Below are 19,886 nucleotides of genomic sequence, written 5' to 3'. Positions count from 1 at the left end.
AAAACAGTGGATGTATTTCCAGGATAAATAGATCCTATTGAAAATTTATCCTTCCTCTTTCTATCAAAGGCTTGCTTGGGATCACAAAACAAGAAGGCGGAAGATGATTTGGGAAATTAAGGGAATAAAAGGAAACTATCCACCTGTTAAATGCAAGAGACTTTTATAGATATTATGAAAAAAAAATTGAGCCAACTCTTTTCATGCTTTTCTACTCTCTGCACACAATATCAACAACATCATTTTTTTACAATCAAAAAAAATTTTTAAACAGAAAAAGCAGCAGCATTTTAGGAAGGTAGAAAACAGGAACCCATTGTTTTTAGGGTCCCCCCCCAAATGTGGGGGGAAGAATTGCTAAACGTGGAAGAGTTTTTTAATTCTTTCTTAAGCAGTCTGTGACAGTGAAGTGTGGCTTGTATCCTAATCTTCCTTGTAAAACCAACCAAGGTACCACAGTTTTAAAGCCATTATACTCCGTGGTGTAAAGAAATTTCAAAGTTAGTTCCTTTTTTTGTAGCTGTGATGAATTTGCACATTCTTTTAGCACTATGCATCCAAGGACGAGATTCCCTGAGTGCTTTCTGCACCGCTGAAAACCGACCAAGCAACAGTAAGTAAAAATAAATCTTCACAGCCCCAGTGCAGAGCTCTGAATTTCCATGACGCCTTTCACACTAAGCAGTGGAACAGCAGGCCCTTAGTCAGAAATGTGAACAGAATTCCAACTCAGTTAATTTTTTTCTGTATCAGCTATTACACACCCTGTACATTGTTTTTGGTATTTAGATAGTATTTATATTTAAATACCATAATACAGTTCAACTCCTCAGAAAACTCTTCCAAGGTTATATAATTTATGCAGGCTCATACGGAATTCACGGAATTCATAAGAAAAAAGTAAATTATAATGTCTTACCTTCCATTCTTATTTTTAGACACATTGGAATTTACTTCAATTAACTTTTCCAGGTCTTGGTCTCTATAGAAAAAAAAAAAAAATATATATATATATATATATATATATGTATATACACACATGCACACATACATAATTTAGTTACAATATAATTTTAGGAAATACATATTAGAATAAAATTTTTAAAAATCAGTACATAATCTTAGAAACAGTCATTTGTAGGCTAGAATGATATGGAATATTGAAAAATCTGACATCAAACTATTTGATCTATACAACTCAAGTATGAGAGCATGGATTACATCATGAGAGAGAAATAAAAAACTAGTTTTTTGGAAGGTTTGAGAAATCTGGTCTGAAAAGAAACAACTGACTGATATTCATATTCAGGTAACACTGAATGAGTGCTAACTTTGTGTCACAAAGTACTAACTATATTTCCTCATGGATTATCTCATTCAGATCTCACAAAATCCTGCAGGACAGCACCTGGGGCTCAGAAAGGCTAAATGAATGTTCCAAGGTCAATTAACAAATTTGTAAAAGAGTCAAGATTTGAGGCCGAGCCACCTGCCCATCTGAAATCAATTCTTGGATATTCAATTAGAACTGCATTCCAGCTTTTTGGATCACAGACACCTGAGAAGTCAACCCCAAATTTGAATAAATAATTCACAATGTGGAGGATAAATGGAATGATTAGATTCTTAAATCTTGGGCTGCAGTAACGATTTGACACCCTCTCATGAGAGACAATGTTCTCTGGTATGTTCTTTATATATTTGCTATAACACTGGTAGATCTTGATTTTTTTTTCGTGAGTTTGGAAAAGCCTTTGTCATGAACCGTATGGGTTAGCAGCATCGTTCAGGAGTCAGAACAATGAGGCCATCTCTTCCCCTACTTCCTTGGGCAAGCTAATCAACCTTTCCAAGCTTCATTTTGTAAACCAAGATAACAATACCTAATCTCATAAGTTGTGGTGGGAACGAATGAGTTAATGTAAATAAAATTTGTGTCACAATGACTCCCGTTGTGGGTGAACTGAAGAAGTGTAAATGAACGTTAGTAGAAGTGCAGTGACACAGCAGTAGGCACTAGTGAGTCCAAAATTTTGAGAGACTACCTTTTCAGTTTTATTTCTGCTCTGGCCTTTTACATGTGTGGAATTAACTCCAGTTTTTATAATTCTCCCTTCTCTTGGTCCCGAGCAGTGGATTTAAAGAAGGTTATCATACTTGGAATTAGTATATGGACTCTCACTCACAAAATTAATATTGATAAGGATGAAAAATAAGATAAAAGTTCTCATATTTATACGGAATGAGATTTAATACTCTTTTTATATAACATCCAAACCATCAATAATTGATAAATTTGCAAACTAAGCAGCATTCCATAGCTACACTTAAACTTCACATTTAAAGTACTAGCTGCATATTTTTAAAAATATAAAAATCGTTAAATTATTTTTTAATGTGAGTTACAGCAGAAAATATTCCAATTAGTATATTAAAAAAGCACAGGATTTCAGTAGTAGTTCAGAAGTATCAAAATCATTTGATTCGGCAGTCTGAATGATATAGAATTCAAAATTGACTTCCTCAAGATAACTACTACAACTGAGTAAGGATACCCCCCAGCTCGCATCCTTCAAATTTAGAAATGGAAACTGAGGGCTTTGCATTGGCCTAACCCCTGATGGTCCTTCACTAAGTACTAGAGCCACATTTTTGGCCTCAGGGGCCACCGTACTTTCTTAATAGCCCAGACATTGTCATCCTCCCCTTCACACTTTAAAGTAATACTTTACTACTAAATACTTGGGGACAATAGAATAAAACTAAGTGAAGTATCATGGTATTCCATAATCCAGTTTCCTAGGAATGCCAAACTGGGATGGTTGGCAATGGTAAATAGTGAAAGATGGCCAGGAAATGTGAGTATTGCAGAATTAGAATTTTGCCCCAGGAAATGATTCTCCTTGTCCTGCTAACCTTGGATAAACCCAGTACCATTCTATAAGGAAGCTGGTGATTTTCATTATGACTTGGGAGTACAGTCACATTACCATGGCCTAACATGGCCTTGCATGTAGTAGCTGCTCCAAAAATACTTGTAGAGTTAAATTCAGTTCTCTTTTCCTCCTTCTCTGGGGGAAATCTATTACTGCCTTACCTAGCTCTGGGAAAAGACATTTCCCAAGGGAAAGATATTAGACCCTGAACCTTTAAGGCAATCAGTCAGCTCCACCCACATCCAGGTACATAGTGTACATGATGATCATGTAGAAAAAGATTAGTAAAGCCAGTGGTGGACATTTCACCTCTATTTGTGTCAATCACCCAGAACCTGCCTTACTTCATCCTTGAATTGTAGATATTTCTTTCCTTTTTTCATAGCTCTCAATCCTGGCTTTGTTTCCTTATTTGGGGATGTTGTTATGGGTCCAGTCCTGCCCCCTGCTCCAAATTCACATGTTGAAGTTCTAATGCCAGTATGTCAGAATGTGACTTTATTTGGAGATGGGTTCTTTACAGAGGTAATCAAGTATAAATGAGGTCATTAGGGTGGTCCCTAATCCAATACGATGGGTATCCTTATGAGAAGAAGAAATTTGGACTCAGACACACATAGATGGAAGACAACGTGAAGACACAGGGTGAAGACAAGCCAAGGAGAGAGGCCTAGAGTAGACCCACCCTCTCTGCCCTCAGAAGAAACCAGCGCTACTGACATCTTGATCTTGAGTTCTAGGCTCCAGAACTGTGAGAAAATACATTTTTGTTTTAAGCCATCCAGTCTGTGGCACTTTGTTCTGGCAGCCCTCACAAATTAATACAGATCTGCTTCTGCCCTCACAACACGATTACCTGTAGTTTCTCTGCCTGATGCTGGACATCCTCACTTTCTCTGGCACTTTCCTGTCTTAGCTGCTTCAGACACTGCATCTTTGCTCTGCTTACACTTTTCCCCCTTTCCCCACCTAGTACCCAAGCCTTTTTGGACACCAGCTCTTGTGAGGGAGACCAGGAATGGATTTGGACGTGAGGAAGGAGAAGAAATCAGAATCTTACAAATCCAACAACTACAGGTAGATAACTCAAAACTGGACCTATTCATGCCTTCAAAGAAGTACATTCCCAAACTGGTATAATTGCAAACCATCAAATAAACCATTTTATTAGTGGTTTCATAGAATTTTTGTTATTTTTATTAAACAGTATCACCTATCAGGTTTGGTAGAGTGGATTATAAAATTTTAATCTGAATAATCTACACTAATACTTAAAGCAAAATAGAAAGTTCCAGATTATGAAAAGTACAAAATGTGTATTTGCTTGTTCACCCTGGTTGATGTCATCAGCTAGATTTGAAGATCCAATAAAAGAAGTTCAGATTGCCCATAAACTCCTCAAGTTGAAAGATTTAAAAATAAATTTCATTCTTTAATTAAGACCACGTCTATTGCATCATGTCTTTTACACCACGGTAGAAGATGAAGAGCTGTGAGTCCAAGTGTGAAAAACCGACTTTTATAGAAGCCCAGCAAATGCTGCAGGGTCGAGCAAAGGCTTGATTCCAAACCCTTTTCACGGCAGTTGCAGTGGAAGGAAGACCTTATAATCCTGACTTGTATAATTTATGAGTAGTTGGAATTAACTCCAAGAAAAGTCACCAATTCTCTGTGATACAGTGAAAAATGCTAAAAAGAAACTGTTGTTAGTTATTGCAACTAAAAATGCTTTTTTAAATGTAGATTTTGAAACATTTAGGAGAAAATATGTTATCTATTTGGAAGGTCATAGCACAAATTTTGAATATAGGCATTTATCCATGTTATAATAATGTAATTTGTTTTTCACTGCCCCACTAAGGAATACGACAGTCCCTTACAGGGCAGATTAAGAAAAAAATACAGATTCTGGGGACCAAGTTATTATCATGTTTCTTATACAACTTTTCCTAGGATAAGCTCTTCATGAGCTTATCAGCTCACTCCCAACTGCTCTTCCTCTCTTATGAGAGTGTGGGAGGTATTTATTAAGAGCTGCAATATGTTTCTCGCTATATAGCTTACTTAAATTGCTTTTGTAGAGTATCAAACACATTTGCAAAATTAAGAGCCTCCATATAAAAAATTTACTATGGTACTTCTTTTTTGCCAAGAACTAAATCTTAGGCACTAAGCTTTAGTTCAAAAGGAATATTTGTCTCTCTGAAAGGAGTGTAGAATACAGTTAGATAACCGGTATAATTCTCCAACAATGCTATTGACATGGCAAAATGGGTCCAGCTTTATATATTTTCATAATTCATTTCAATGAGGGAGTCTTATAGATTTTAAATTAAAGAAATTAACAGGTCTATAGAGAAACTGGACACTTTAGGTATTTTAAGATGCGACCAAGAATTTCAGTGGCTCTAATTCACCAGGGTTCATTGAGATTATGTCATGGGCAAGAGGCAGTCATTTGCTTAAGCAAGGAGATCAGTCTTATATCAGATTCCTTTAGTCTGGTTTCATTCACAGGGGCTCGGAATATTAGAGTTGAAAAGAAATAGGCTTTACCTAGTGGATGATCACAGGGCCTCAATTAGTTTGAGATTTAACCTTTAATTCACAGAATATTTGTTAGGCACCTAGTGTATGCCAGGCATTGTGCTATGCCCTGTAGATAGAAATGAACAAGACAAACCCAATCCTTGCCATTAAAAATCCTATAGTCAGAGAGAGATGATTAAATAATAATTCTCTCTAAGAGACGAATGCCATGGGATGGGGAAGACAGAGAGCTTGATCATATCTAGAAGAAGCATCTGATGCAGATGTAATGGGCCAATGGGGCTTCCCAGAGCCTGAGAGAGAGACATTTAAGCTGACATCTAAAGGATAAGTAGAAGTTATCTATGCAACAGCGATGAAGGAGGAATGAGGAGTGTGAGAGTCAGGGTGTGTGTGAGAGTAGGGATTGCTTGGAGGTGGAGGGTAATAGGGGAGGGGAGTAGAAAGGTCTCTGGAGGCAGGATTGGTGGGCTTTGGAAACCAGGTTAAGGAGTACAGCACCTATCCAATGGCAGTGGGAAGCTACTGAAGGATTTCATCAGAAGAATGAGGTGATCAGATTTGTGTTTTAGGAAGATCACTCTACAATATGGCAAATAGAAGGGCAAAAGGAAGACTGGCAGCAGAGGGACCAATTAGGGGACTGCAGAATAATCTAGACAGTAGTGGCGGGGATGTTGAAGTGTCTCAGTTCCTGAGATAATTAGAAGCATCCAAAGTGACCTATTGATCACCAGAATTGAAGCAATGGAAAGAGTCAAGGTTACCCCTTCCCAGATTTCTGTCTCAAGGAAAAATATGAGAAATATGCAATAGGAAGATGGAAAGGAACTCTTATTGGAACACTAAAAACTTGAAGGTATGTGTCTTAGCAAATAGGAAGCCCTTAAAAAGATGGAAGGATGATACTACAAATAGTTTAGAATTTCTTTTTCTACTTCAGATGAAGGATGTTTTTTCTAACTGTAAAAGCCCAAGTGTCACTAGATGCTTTTCAATCTTCATTTGGGGGCAGCAGTTTATAGGCTGCAGATAAGTGGATATCTCTCTTTAATGTCTGTTCACCAAAATGTGAAACTGTCATCACCAGAAGTCATGCAGTTTCTCCCTGAATAAATGAAAATTCTGTGCACATCTGCATTCATTCAGGTTATTGTGTTCCTAGAAGGAGCTCAGGGACACCTGCTTACATTCTGATCAATGACTGGAGTTTATTCTGCCCCTAACTGTGAATTAAATAGACAGCTGCTGGAAATGCCAGCAAAGTCAGATAAAAAGAACTCTGATTCACTGCTGTTACACTATTAAATAATCAGTGCTCATGTCACACTGAATTGGATATAAAAGTGTATTGTGGCTGGCATTCCTAGGTGGAGGCACTTTAAAATGCCCCCTCTCTCTACCCGTTAAAATCAAGTGGGCAGCATAGACACACTATAGATACATGTGACTGAACCAATTGAATGAAGTCACTTTTTTTCAAATAGGCAGCTTTCCTGTTTGTCTGTTCTGTGATAATTCTTGAACATTCTGGCTGATTATGATCAAATCTGGTGTAACCACTAAAGAATAGTCAGACGTTGCTTAGGTTAGATCTGTGGATCAAGCTGCCATCCGAAAGCAACATCATGGTCAATATTTTTAAATTTCCTTTTTATAGTAATCCATCTATATAAAGGAAATCTCTCCTTTTTATAGATATTTTATTAGGGGTTGCTGAAATACAAACTACCTTTTTATAAAATTAACCTCTTCTAATGAGGCAAAACTCTTATGAGAAAGTTACCATTGTCTGTCAACATAACACGTTTCCCAGAGGGAGGGAGGAGGGAAGGAGGAGAAAGTAAGAAGGGCAAAGTGAGAGAGGGAGGGAAGTGCATTTTGTGGACTCGGCCACCGAGCGACGAACTGGCTACAGTAGAAGATACCGTGAGTTATTCCACATGTGGTTATTAAACCTAACCTCTTCCAGCATGGTTGGGAACCTCCTGAAACTGTTACTAATAGAAAGAAAAATCTACCCCAACCAATACCACTGTGAAGAAGTGGTTCTACTTAGCAAAGATATTTCCATACAATTATCAGTGGCAGGGTTGACACCCAAAATCTGCTGTTATTTCAGCTATGGGAAAACCTCTGTGAGACAAGTACTTTGTCTCCTCCCTGCCATTTTAACAATACTTTTCTAGAATAAATGTATCTAATTGTAGTCCTTTCACTCCCGGGCGGGAGGGGCATTGGAAGGGAAGCGACTGCAGAGAGTATGAAGGATGGAAAGAAGAGGAGAGTCTGAGCTTTTGTTTTTCACAGAACTTTTGTTTGTACTCGAGGTAATGACATCAGAAGGACTTGAGTTTAGATCCAGGATGTATTTTCTTTCTTGAGAAGGTTATTTCATGTCTTTGAGCTATAGTTTTCTCTTCTGTAAAATAGGGTGTATGACATGTTTGTCATGGGATGGCTGTGAGGATTAAATGTATATAAATTGCCAGTCACACCATCAGTGCTCAATAAATGCTACTCTCTAAGTAGCAATTGCTCTTCAGTTACCTTTGTACCTTCCCGCTTCAGAGACGCCAACACCCCAGTGATAAAAACGTACAAAAAAGAAAAAGCAAAATAAAGCACTAATGTAGAAAACAAACTAGGAGACATAAGAGCTTGGTCAATGAGTACATTACACTGTCCTCTTTCTCCCAGCGAGTTCAAAACACTTTTCCATATGTTAATTTGCTTTCTTCATCCAGAACATTGAGACTGTGATTCCCAGCTATATGATTATTATGATAACATTTCAAGTCAGCAGAAGTATTTGGACATTTAATACAATACACTCCAGCGTGTTATCTATTATCTATTAATAAAGCCCTTTTGGTGAAAGATATGACATAAGGACAGTGAATTATAAGATATTTGCAGAACTCAAAATGGAAGTTCAAGGTTAAAATCTGCTGTAATATTTTGCGAGCTCGCACTAGCTGTGGTTCCGTAATTCTGAAGACCCTGAATACCCTTTCCGATGCTCTGTAGGCATCCATGTAAACCACCAGTTAGGTTCAGCTTCTCCAAAATACTTTTTCTTCTTATTTAATTTCATTCATTTTCCATTTCAGTCCTGACACTTCATTTCCTATAAACAACAAATACTAAGTTGTCTTAGTGCAAATAAAAAGCACAGAATTGAGTGCAAAATAGTGCAATTGATTCCAAAAGAATGCAAGGTTTCCTTGCTGACAGGAGATACATGGGTTATCAATGTGTCCTTATTGGAACACTAAAGAAAAAGAGAAGGCTTCTTTAAAAGAGAGAGAGAGAAAAAGAGAAAATTCCTAACCTAGAATGTTGAGAACCTGTCAAGATAGTTAGACAAAGTCACTTACCGCTCCATGTTTCTGAGAGCTGAAGGTTTCACTTTAATAAGATTGTCCAAGTCTTGGCTATTCAACACAGAAAAAAAGATGTTCAGATTAGTGATAGGTTTTTTGGTTGTGCTAGGTCAATAAAACAACATTTTATTTTATTTTACTGAGGTAACATTGGTTTATAACATTATATAAATTTCAGGTGTACATCATTATGTGTCGATTTCTGTGTAGACTACATCATGTTCACCACCCAAAGACTAATTACTATCCATCACCATACACAGGTGCCTTATCACCCCTTTTACCCTCCTCCCTCCCTGGTTCCCCTCTGGTAACCAATCTATTCTCTGTAACTGTGCAAATAAAACAACACTTTAAATCCACTCCATGCAGGGGCAACAGACAGATGAAAGTGTGAAATGATTGCTTTTATTTGATTACCTCTGATTGCTTCTGATTACTGCAGGATTCACTTTGATGAGGTTATCAAAATCCTTGTTTCTTTAAATAGAAAAAAAAAAGAAAGCCAGATATTATAAAGTTCTTTTGGTAAGATCATTAAGGTCATAAATCTTCTTGAAATGATAATAAAACAAAATATTCTTCCTGACCAAAGTACAAAAATGAATATAGTTCTATTACCTTCGATTGTTGGTGAGAGTTTCAGGATTCACTTTGATGAGTTTATCAAGATCTTGATTTCTTTAAGTGGAAAAACATTAAAGCAGCTTGGGTTAGAGATAATATGAGGGTAAATTGGTTGGAAATAGGAAGAAAGGATTAGCCATCTTATCATTTAGAATGAGACATACTGGTTTAGCATAGGACAGCCTTGAAATAAATTTTTTAACCAATCTAGGGTAGGATGAATTTTGCTGGGTCAGAAAATAAACTACTCTTACTTTACATACTTTATTGCCAGAGCACACCCACAAGAGCATGCTCCCTAAGTGTTCACGGCAAACATCCGGTGATTAACCACTTTTCACTCTCGAATGTTTTCACATTACAAATATATAAACTGATTTTAATGTCCTTGTTATTTTTAAAATCACATTCACGAACTAAAGATATTTTTTGAAACAATAATAAGCTCTAAAATTGGGATTGTACTTAACATAAGGCTTGGCAAAGAGAGTTCCAGCAATCCATCAAAATTGTAACCTTTCTTTTCTCTACAATGACTAAAAAGACAAATTAAAATCAGTTGTTCATGGTCAAATTACATACTCTGAAAACTATCCACTTTCTATTTGAAGTCCTACCAGTTTCTTTTCTCAGTCACAGAACAGTATTTCCTCCCACGTGGTTTGTTGTCATTCACTGTCTCAGCATAATACCTTGTTTTGAGGGTTGGAAAGTAGTGATTTTTCAAAGTGTTCCTCTAAATCCCTTTTTAATAGTTATTCAAAGAAATACAATAGCCTGCCATGGCAAGAAATCACAGGACTGATGACATCCGCTTCCAGTACCATCTTGGACAGCAATATCGCTGCGCTCCTTTCCCCCTAAGAGTCCTTTTTCCTTACACAAAAATGAAATACATTTCACTCATCAAAAAGACTGATGCAAGGTTAAGAACTGAAGGGGAACCACTTACAGGTTAACCGTCAGATAGGTCTGAGAAAGGTCTGCATTTCCCTTCCCCAGTCTTAAACCTTTCTGCAGAACGCGCTTCCCAGCTCATGGTTCCACTCAGTTTGGTCTGGTCCTCATTGTTCTCAGGTTTCCATGGTAGACAGACAACCCCTAACTGAATTTTCACTGTTTTGAATTACCTTCAAAATAATATTCTCAACTAAAGATAATCAACTGATGTCTACAAATACTATTAAAGGAATGATTAACAAATGAGAACTATTCAAAATATTATTTCCTTTCATAAATTGATTGCAAAATCTGTTATAAAACTGAGCTGTGCCTGGAACACAACAATCTTTAAAATGAGGTTAATTTCACATATTGCAAAAAAAATACAAGAATAAAACTTTGTAGAGGAGATAATATGTTCAAAGGCCACAACCTTTTCACGTAAAATTAATCACAATATTTTTTAGTGTAACTATGTTTAATATTCATGTACCAGCATAATTAAGAGTAAGCTGCACAGAAAGTGCAAACACAAACGTGAGAACTTCCATTTTCACTGTTCTGCTGAGCACAGAGAATTTGATTCATTCAACAACCTGAAACAGTGACATTCAAACTACTGTTTCATAAAGTCCATTAAGAAATACATTTTACATCACAGTCCAATACTCTCTTTTCAGACATAAACACACACAATACAATACACATTTCGTGAACTAACACTCTCACTACATTAGAACTCTCATATTTTCTGCTCGATTTAGTTCAATTTAATTGGGAAAAAATGCTGATTGCCACTCCCTAAATTAGTCACAAGACCCTTGAATGAGTTGCAACCCACAGTTTGAGAAACACTGACTAGAAAACATAGGAATGTATGCTATGTTCTACCCCTACACCTAAAAGACAATATCGTGTGTCAATAAAACAAGGATCTCAGTAACAGTCCTGAATTGCCTTGATTGATAGCATCATGCAATTTATCTCAATGAAGTGAAAGCAACAAATTTATAGATATTTTTTTCAGGGCCTGGATACCTGCAAACACAAGAATCTTATGTCTAAATTTAACCTGGAAAAATGTAACATTTTTCCTACTCAAGTTACTGCTTTTACTTATTTTGCTTTAAGGATGTAGTAAAGGGATAAACAGAATATTTAGCTGTGATTACTTCCATGTACTTTAAAAGCTGTAAAGAGCTTTGTAGTCATTTGCACATTTGTGCTGTTGTCATCTATGAAGTAATCTTTCAAAGGACACCTCCTGGCTGTCCCATGACAGGAGCAACAATCCTAGCTTTATAGCCTCTGCTATTTCCTGAGGTGCTTAATTAACTCATTTATTTTAAGATCAAAGTCTGTGTACTGTGGTTTAAAGACCAAGAGGTGGGCTGGGAGTTAGAAGAACTCACATAAGACTCTGAGATTTTTGCCCCTGGCCTCAGTATTCTCATCTGTGAAATGAAGAGATTGGATTGGATCATCTCCAAGGTTCTGTCCTCTCTAACATCCTCTACTCCTGGGAAAGGATGAATGTGAAGTTGACTGCCTGTCGTGTTTATTAAGTTATCTATTCAATGTCTCTTTTTCTTTTTAAATGCAATGCACCGACAATGCATTTTATATTCAGCAAGTAGTACATGAATATTCCAAAAATGTAATATATTAAATTGACAACCTATTATTGTCCTGGAGTAACATTTCTGTGCCCCTGGTACATAATTAGCTTTAATCTATGATAATTGCCTGCTGTTAATAAGATTGAGTATGTCTACCGAATTCTCTTTTTGGCGTTCACAGCCTGTAATTATACCTAATGTGCAACTAATGATACCTAGTTGTAAGCTTCAAACCCAGTAGGTGCTCAGTAATTATTCACTGCCTAACAGATCACAGAACTACTATCAGTCTTCCACTAGTTTTCTCTGTGACCCTGGTCAAATCACTTAACTTTTCTGATTCTTCATTTCCTCTTCTGTAAATTGAATAGGTTTGGCTGAAACAGTGGTTTTCAAAATTGTTCAAACTAATGGGGCTATGAGTTCTCTGAGGTTCCCTCCCTCTAGCTCTAAAATTCTGCAATTTTTATATGTACCAACTAAATTCAAAAAGGAAAATCATGAAAGCATTTTTAAGATATATTTATTAGTAGTGTATAATGATATAAAAATATTCATATAACCAGAGACAAAAAGTGAATTTCATCATCTTACAGACACTACTTAAAGTATTATCAAATTTTAGGTCCATAACTTTGCTGGGAGCAGTAAACCATCTAAGAAGCAATGACTCTCATGACATTTCCACTGACTAACAGAAAACACTCTTTGAAAACGAGGTGAATGATATTGCTGGTGATGAATCTAATGAAGCGTCTGGTCTTTTTTTCTAATTAACTATCATTAATAAATTTTAATCAGTTTCAGACAAAGGCATTAACATCAGTCCTATAAAACAAACAGTGCATAGACTAGCTGTGCTGTGCCCTAGTCACTCCTTCTAATTGCTTTCCTTGAGGCTGAAAGAAGTGAAGCCACCATCACATATTTTCCAGCTGCCCCTCTTTCTTGCTAGCAACAAATGGTTAAATATCTGTTTCCAGGGACATACAAAAATTGTGATGCTTTTCAAGACTTATATTCAATTTGCCCACAGAATGATTATAAGTGATTTATATTCATATTGTGTTTAGTTAAGGAGAAACAAAACAAAACAAATAAATAACATCCTTCTCTTACCCAGCCATGTTTTTGGCAGCTTTGGAGCTTACATTAATATGTTCATCAAGACCTTGTTCACTACTAAAACAAAATAAAATAAAAGGTCACATTCAGTTGGAAATCAGCAAATTTTATGATCAGTATGTTTTCTTTTGACAGTTGTGAATCATTCAACGCGATCCCAGATAAAAACTAATGTTAACTGAGTTTCTACTTTATGAAGTTTTTAAAAATTCTCAAAACAATCTAGTGAGGTAGATATGATCATCCTGCCTTTATAAATAAAGAAATTGAGCTTCATATAAGTTAAGGTACTCCTTGGGCCCAAGTACCTAAGAAGTGGCTGAGGGTGAACCAGGATTGAAACCATAGCAGCTGGACCCCAAACCTCATGCTTCCTCCTGCTGACATCCTTCCTTCCAATATGTTCACAATAATTCCTTCCATCTGCATAATGCTTTCATCAATGTTATCATCACAATAATTCTGGGAGGTAGCGTAGAGTTACTCTGTCATGCTTTCTTTTTTTTTTTGGTGAGGATGATTGGTCCTAAGCTAACATCTCTGTTGCCAATCTTCTTCTTTTTCTTGAGGAAGATTGTCCCTGAGCTAACACCTGTGCCAATCTTCCTCTATTTTGTAGGTGGGTCACTGCCACAGCATGGCTTGATAAGCAGTGCATAGGTCTGCACCTGGGATCTGAACCCATGAACTCCAGGCCACTGAGGCAGAGTGCGCAATTTAAATACTGTGCCACAGGGCTAGCCCCATTGTCATGCTTTCCTAAATTTTGTTCCAGGGTATAATGGGTCTTAACTTCTCAAGAAGACAGAAGTATATTTAATGTCATGAAAAAATATTCTAATCAAGTATATGAATGCTGTGTCACCTTCTCAAGAGTCATTTAAAAATTAATCCTTGGGTTTGTGAAAGAGTAGAAAGCCAACATTCTTTGGTTTATTCAGTTTTATGAACTTACAATTTGTTAACTATACATTTACAGTAATAATCTAGTTATGTGATTGCATCAAAATGAATTTTTCAAGTAGTAATTAAACAAAATTAGTTTCAATATTATAATTTTAAACAATATTATAATGAAATAAATTGAAGCTATAATAAAAGAAGAATCTATCCGAGATTATTAAACATCAACAAATTAATATGTTCTCATTTTTTTATGTCTCCTTTCAAAATGTCCTAAAATATACAATTAATCTTATTTTTTGGCATAATTTGGAGACTTGCTCAGGAGTCTTCAACAGTCTTGATAAGCTTACCTTTTGTTTGCTGAGGGAATCACTTTGATAAGATTGTCCAGGTCTTTGTTCCTAAAAATATATTGTAAGTTTCAATAGCTGGTAAAATCAACTAAAATAAATAATAATTTACACATTTTTTCAACTTTAATATTGAATTAAGTGACTGTTGCTAATTTAAAACTTCATCATTACTTGAATTCCCTTTTTAGCTCTATGTAAAAGCAGTTGGCTACTATCAATCCATTTCTTACACAACTATGTACATATGAGAATTTAATTTAGTTTTAGTCATATTCCTTTCAAGACAACCTCAAATTTAAATTACTCTTAAACTCCTAATTTCCCATATTATATTTTGCAGTAGGATTAATATTTGGAATACTTTTGAAGGTTGTAATCAATAAGAGAAAAATGTAAAACTTTTCATCATTTCCATGTGCTCCTTGCTTCCCTTCAAAACAAAACCTAGGACGTAACAAAAAAAAGAGTTACGTCCTGATTCTAAGGTATGCAGGTAATAGACATAATGTGAATATGTAATATTGAGGCTATTCCAAGATATTAATCAAATCACTTTAGAATCGTACTTCATGCAATGCTAAATCAGAACAAGCAAGACTTCAGATTACACACCTTGTTTTTACTCCAAATGCTCAAATAGGCAGTCATAGCTCTAAAAAGGCCTTTCTATTATCACACTGGACTCTTATCCCAACTGTAACACCAAAAGGCCTGAACAAGAGGCTTAATCTGATATACCTTATTATTGGATGATATGTTATATATCCCAAAGAAAAAAGGACCAGAAAGGCTTATATCACTTAACTAATCTCTAGGATTAACCTATAAACTAATTTTACCATGCACATATCCTTGCATGTAAATTACTGCATTCTACTATGTTGAACTACATGAAATTGTCATTTTATAGATTCAAACATGGTTGACAGTCAATAATTTTGTAAGGTTCAACCTAATAGGATAATTTCTTTGCTATCTTCTCTGAATTAAGCATTGAGTGGTGCTATGGGACCCAACAATGAAGAAAAAATAGTAACTAATAATAATACCAATAGACAATGTCTAATAAGTACTTGAGCATTCAGTGCTTTACAAGCTTGATCTCATCTAATTTTTCTAGGAACTCATGAAGAAGTTAACTCTTACGATCCCCACTTTACAGATAAAGAAGCTGAGGCTTAAAGGGGATTAAGTGATTCGTCCAAAATTACAGTTAGTAAGTGATCTCTGAACTCAGAAATTTTACTACCAAGTGGAAGAAATGACACATGACCAAATGCAATACACGGTAGCATGCGGGTACTAAAATAGAGGCCCAAAGACTGTGCAGTAAAGGTCATATGATTAAGGCCATCTTCACCTTTAGATACTAAGTTATCTTGGAAGACGAACAAGGGACATCTATCTTTCTCTGAATCTTAATCTGTAATATAAGGTATTATACGGTCTCTGGATTCAGTACCTGACCCTCAGAAAATAATAATAACATTATATTCTCATTTAGTGATCAAAATCTAAGGACAATTTAGCACTAAATATTCAGGTAAAAGAATGATGGAATTTTTTATCTAACCATAAAATAAATAAAACGATATAAGTAAGGGAGAGGAGGATGGGCAGCAGGCTGTGTTCTGGCAGCTGCCCCAAATACATTCAGAGTTGATCCTCCTGCCCTACCCACATGAAATACTATCTAGTCCAGGGGTGAGCAATCTGCGGTTCTCAAACTAAATCCAGCCTGCAGTCTGGATTTGTAAATAAAGTTTTATTGGCACACAGCCATGCCTATTCATTTACAATGTATCATCTGTGGCTGTTAGTTGACTAGTTCAAACGGAGACTATTTTGGCCCCCCAAACCTCAAATATCTACTATCTATGCTGACCCCTGATGTAGTCTATTAAACTTTAAATGATAGTAAAAATAGAGAGTATTCCTATATGCAAAGTAAGATAGGAAATCTGTCAGAAAGAAGATACATACTTTGGTATCTTTTGTATTTAACTTATGTTCCAACTAGTGTAACAATGTATGTTTATAGCTCCACAGTTTTGTCATGTCTCTTAGATTACATAACATGATGTGCCTTAGAGAAAATTCTCTCTATATAAAAGAAAAACGTCCTTCTTTGTATTCTTCTTTATTTCAATGAACTGAGTATAATTCTTGAAAACCATCTCCCAACTTTAGGAAGTGTTTGGGCGGCAGACAGAAAGAGGAGAGGGAATGGATGATGGAGGAAGAAAGGAGAATTTTTGTTCACATGAAGATCTTCCTTTAGACTGCTCAGCTCTAAGAAATTGTTTTGGGATGTTGTTTCATCTCATGGGGAATCCCAATTCATTTTGAGGAAATCCCAAGTGTGGGACATAAATCTTACATTGATATGAGATATTTTAAGGAATTCCCTCCCCTCCACTAAAGCTCACAGCTAGGGAGCCTGGAGCAAGGACTTGAACACCAGGTTTCTGACAGAAAGCTGTTGATTTTGGGTCCGTTACTGGCTGTCTCTATGGTGTGACAACAAATTCTATCATATTTTCAAGTTGAATAGAAAAAAAATGGAGAGCGAGAAGAGTTCCATAAACCTCACCCTTGGTTAGTTCTGTTTGTTTCAGGAGCCACTTTGATGAGGCTGTCAAGACTTTGGGCCCTATAAAACATGGAACAAATGATCAGATCCATGGTCAATTTACATCATGTGATTGCAAATATTTGTTAAAGCTGAGAAACATTTTTTCTTATAAAATACTTTATTATAAAATATTTATTAAAACAGAGATCACCTCAACAGTTTTTCAGTGCTGACTATGAATATATACTTTTGGACCTAACTATAACTGCATAGAAATAATAAACAATAACTAATGGTTTTAGACAATTCATGACATGCTGGGCATTGTCCTAAGTGATTTACATGATTTATATAAGTCAGTCCTCCCATCAATCCTTTGCCATAGGAAGCATTATCATTCCAATTTCACAAAGGGAAAAGTTGAGACACATAAAGATTAAGTTTTTCGCACGTAGGTAGTAGCGGCAGGGCTGGAATTTAAAGGTAAATAATCTAACTCCATGTTAGATAAACCACACGTGCTTTTCCATGACACCAACCCATCTTACTGGAACTTAGTAACTGAATTAGCGTTGGAAGTGACTAGAGCGTACTTGGTCCGGTTTCCTCACGTTGAGGATGAGAAAACTGAAGTCCAAACAGGGGAAGTGACCAGTCCCATTTCGCACAGTCAGTGAGGGGCAGAGCCAGGCTATGAGCTCCGTTCTTTCCCCTTGCCTGTGCCACCTTCTACTTAAGAAAAATAAACAAATCAACAAATAAAAGTGTCCTGTCCATCCTGGGAAAACAACTGTGCATCTAATGAATCAAAGGGTACCTCCCTTACATTAGAAATCAGTTGACCAAAATCTTTAACATTCCAGATGTGAGGTCATGAGGGTTGCATGGCTTTTCTTGAACTATTATTGACTTCAGTGTCAGTCTGCTGAAATGATAATTTAATTATGTTTGTAAGCATTGGTTAGTGTGAAAAAAATAAAAGGAGCGTATTAAATCTTACCCTTGCACACTTTTTCCCATTCTTGGATCCACTTTGATGAGGTTATCAAGGTCTTTGGAACTTTAAACAAAAAAAAAATGATAAGTAAAAATGGAATTAAATCAATTAAGTATTTTAATTGAAAGGATATATGTGCTCAAGATGAATTTTACTATTAAGTTTTGAGAAAAATAAACACCAGTCTATGCCCTTCATTTGAAAAAGTAAAAATTTTGACCTACATACAAATCATTGATATTCTGGCTCAGTTTCCCATTTTACCCTCAAAACGAAATTAGGGCAAGATTGAGTTAAAAAAATCAATTCAGGGACTACATAATGACTTGCCAAAAACTCTCACCTGGCCTCTCTAAATATTCCATCTAATGCTGCCGCTGTAACTAAACTATATTTTGTTAATAATTTCTGTTTGTAGTGCCTTTTTGCTTTAAAGCGGTTTTATGTCTATTATTTCACTTGATTCTTACAACAATCAAGTGACAAAGATGGAACAGACATTATGATCTCGTTTGAGAACTAAAGATGTCTGAGCTCAGAGCGTTCAAGGGACTTGCTCAAAGGCATCCAGCTGGTAATTAATGGAGGTCAGACTTTCTGATTCCAATCCAAAGATTTTTCAACACAGCTTCTCTGATGAGTGCCACAAATTGATGCAGACAGGGAAGGAAGAAAGATAAGACATAATCCTTACCCTGGGGTGCTTCTGTTTACTTCAGGGGTCACTTGGATGAGATTGTCAAGGCTCTGGCCCCTTTAAAACAGAGAAGAAATGAAGAGGTTAATGATCGATTAGGACCAAGTGGATAAAACTATTCACTGAAATTCGAAAACAGTATAAAACACTCATAGATCATGCCAAAGACTTGAAGATGTTAAAAGTGACTATGCAGAAGTATGTAGGGATTTATACATCTCTGACACTCACTGAGACTCAGTGAGACAATATTTTAATCTTGGAGCCATTAGGCCTCTAGCAAACACTGCACTAGCATTCTATCTTTATTTTGATTCATTTAATGCTACGCTCTTAGCCTTTGCCAGGTACACTAAACATTTTTTAGTAGTCTATAGTCGCATCTCATGGAACATTCCAGAAGGCACGCCCTCTACATATCAACTTCCAACACATGGTGGGACTTTTGGACTTTGGAGAATCTGTATTTTGTAAAATTGCCATTCGTTAGCAGCTTTTCTATTCACAACACTGGAATAAGATAAATACACCATTTTGTTAAAGTCCATGATCTGCTTCTATTACTTATAACTGTGTGTTAAAACTACAAATCCTGACTAGTTGGGTGACAACAAACAATAGGAAGATGAAAACCTACAGAGTTCTGAAATGTAAGATGTATTTACTGTAATATAAAACTCCAAGTAGTAACTGAAAACACCTCAGTATTTTATTGTTACCCTTCAGTATATCTGCTTCTGATCTTAATGAAAATTTGCTTTTCTTATCGCATCTACATGTATTTTCCACAAATGCAGTGCCAGGCAATGCTCCTCTGATCTACAAAGGATGCCATGTGGATAAAGAACATCCACAGAAGGTACTTATGTACCCTATTTCTCCATGCCTTCTGGCCAGAGTAAGAGCGTATCACAAAATCTCTGAGGTTGCATCTATACAACATCAAAGATACAGATATTTGGAAGCAACCAGATGTTGACTCAAGTTTTTACTTGTATCCAGATGTCTAAGAATTGTATACCTAAGCTAAAAGCAGCAATAAAAAATTTGGATCTTTTTTATGCAAATAATGAAACAATTAACCCAACAGAAACAACCACTCTACTCCAGAATATTCCTTGTTGATTATTTTTTTTTTTTGCCCTTTGTTGATTTTTGCCTCAATGAAGTATG

The 19,886-nt window shown here is 36.1% G+C and overlaps 1 protein-coding gene across 39 annotated transcripts in view; it reads right to left on the bottom strand.

Moving 5' to 3' along the window:
* The window catches only part of SCEL (sciellin), a 272,928-nt gene that overhangs the window by 17,717 nt on the left and 235,325 nt on the right, over positions 1–19,886 (bottom strand). For all 39 annotated transcript variants that reach the window (XM_070240352.1, XM_070240356.1, XM_070240353.1 and 36 more), the window contains 9 exons: positions 18,711–18,770; positions 18,020–18,079; positions 17,038–17,097; positions 14,442–14,492; positions 13,180–13,242; positions 9,494–9,553; positions 9,293–9,352; positions 8,867–8,923; positions 920–982 (listed from right to left, as the gene is read on the bottom strand). In XM_070240352.1, the coding sequence (XP_070096453.1) occupies positions 920–982; positions 8,867–8,923; positions 9,293–9,352; positions 9,494–9,553; positions 13,180–13,242; positions 14,442–14,492; positions 17,038–17,097; positions 18,020–18,079; positions 18,711–18,770 (534 nt within the window). The remainder of the gene's footprint in view (positions 1–919; positions 983–8,866; positions 8,924–9,292; positions 9,353–9,493; positions 9,554–13,179; positions 13,243–14,441; positions 14,493–17,037; positions 17,098–18,019; positions 18,080–18,710; positions 18,771–19,886) is intronic.

Source organism: Equus caballus, chromosome 17 (genome assembly GCF_041296265.1).
Source record: "Equus caballus isolate H_3958 breed thoroughbred chromosome 17, TB-T2T, whole genome shotgun sequence".
Classification (NCBI taxonomy): domain Eukaryota; kingdom Metazoa; phylum Chordata; class Mammalia; order Perissodactyla; family Equidae; genus Equus; species Equus caballus.
The sequence above is the reverse complement of the archived record's forward strand: the minus strand, read 5'-3'. Positions and strand labels throughout refer to the sequence as shown.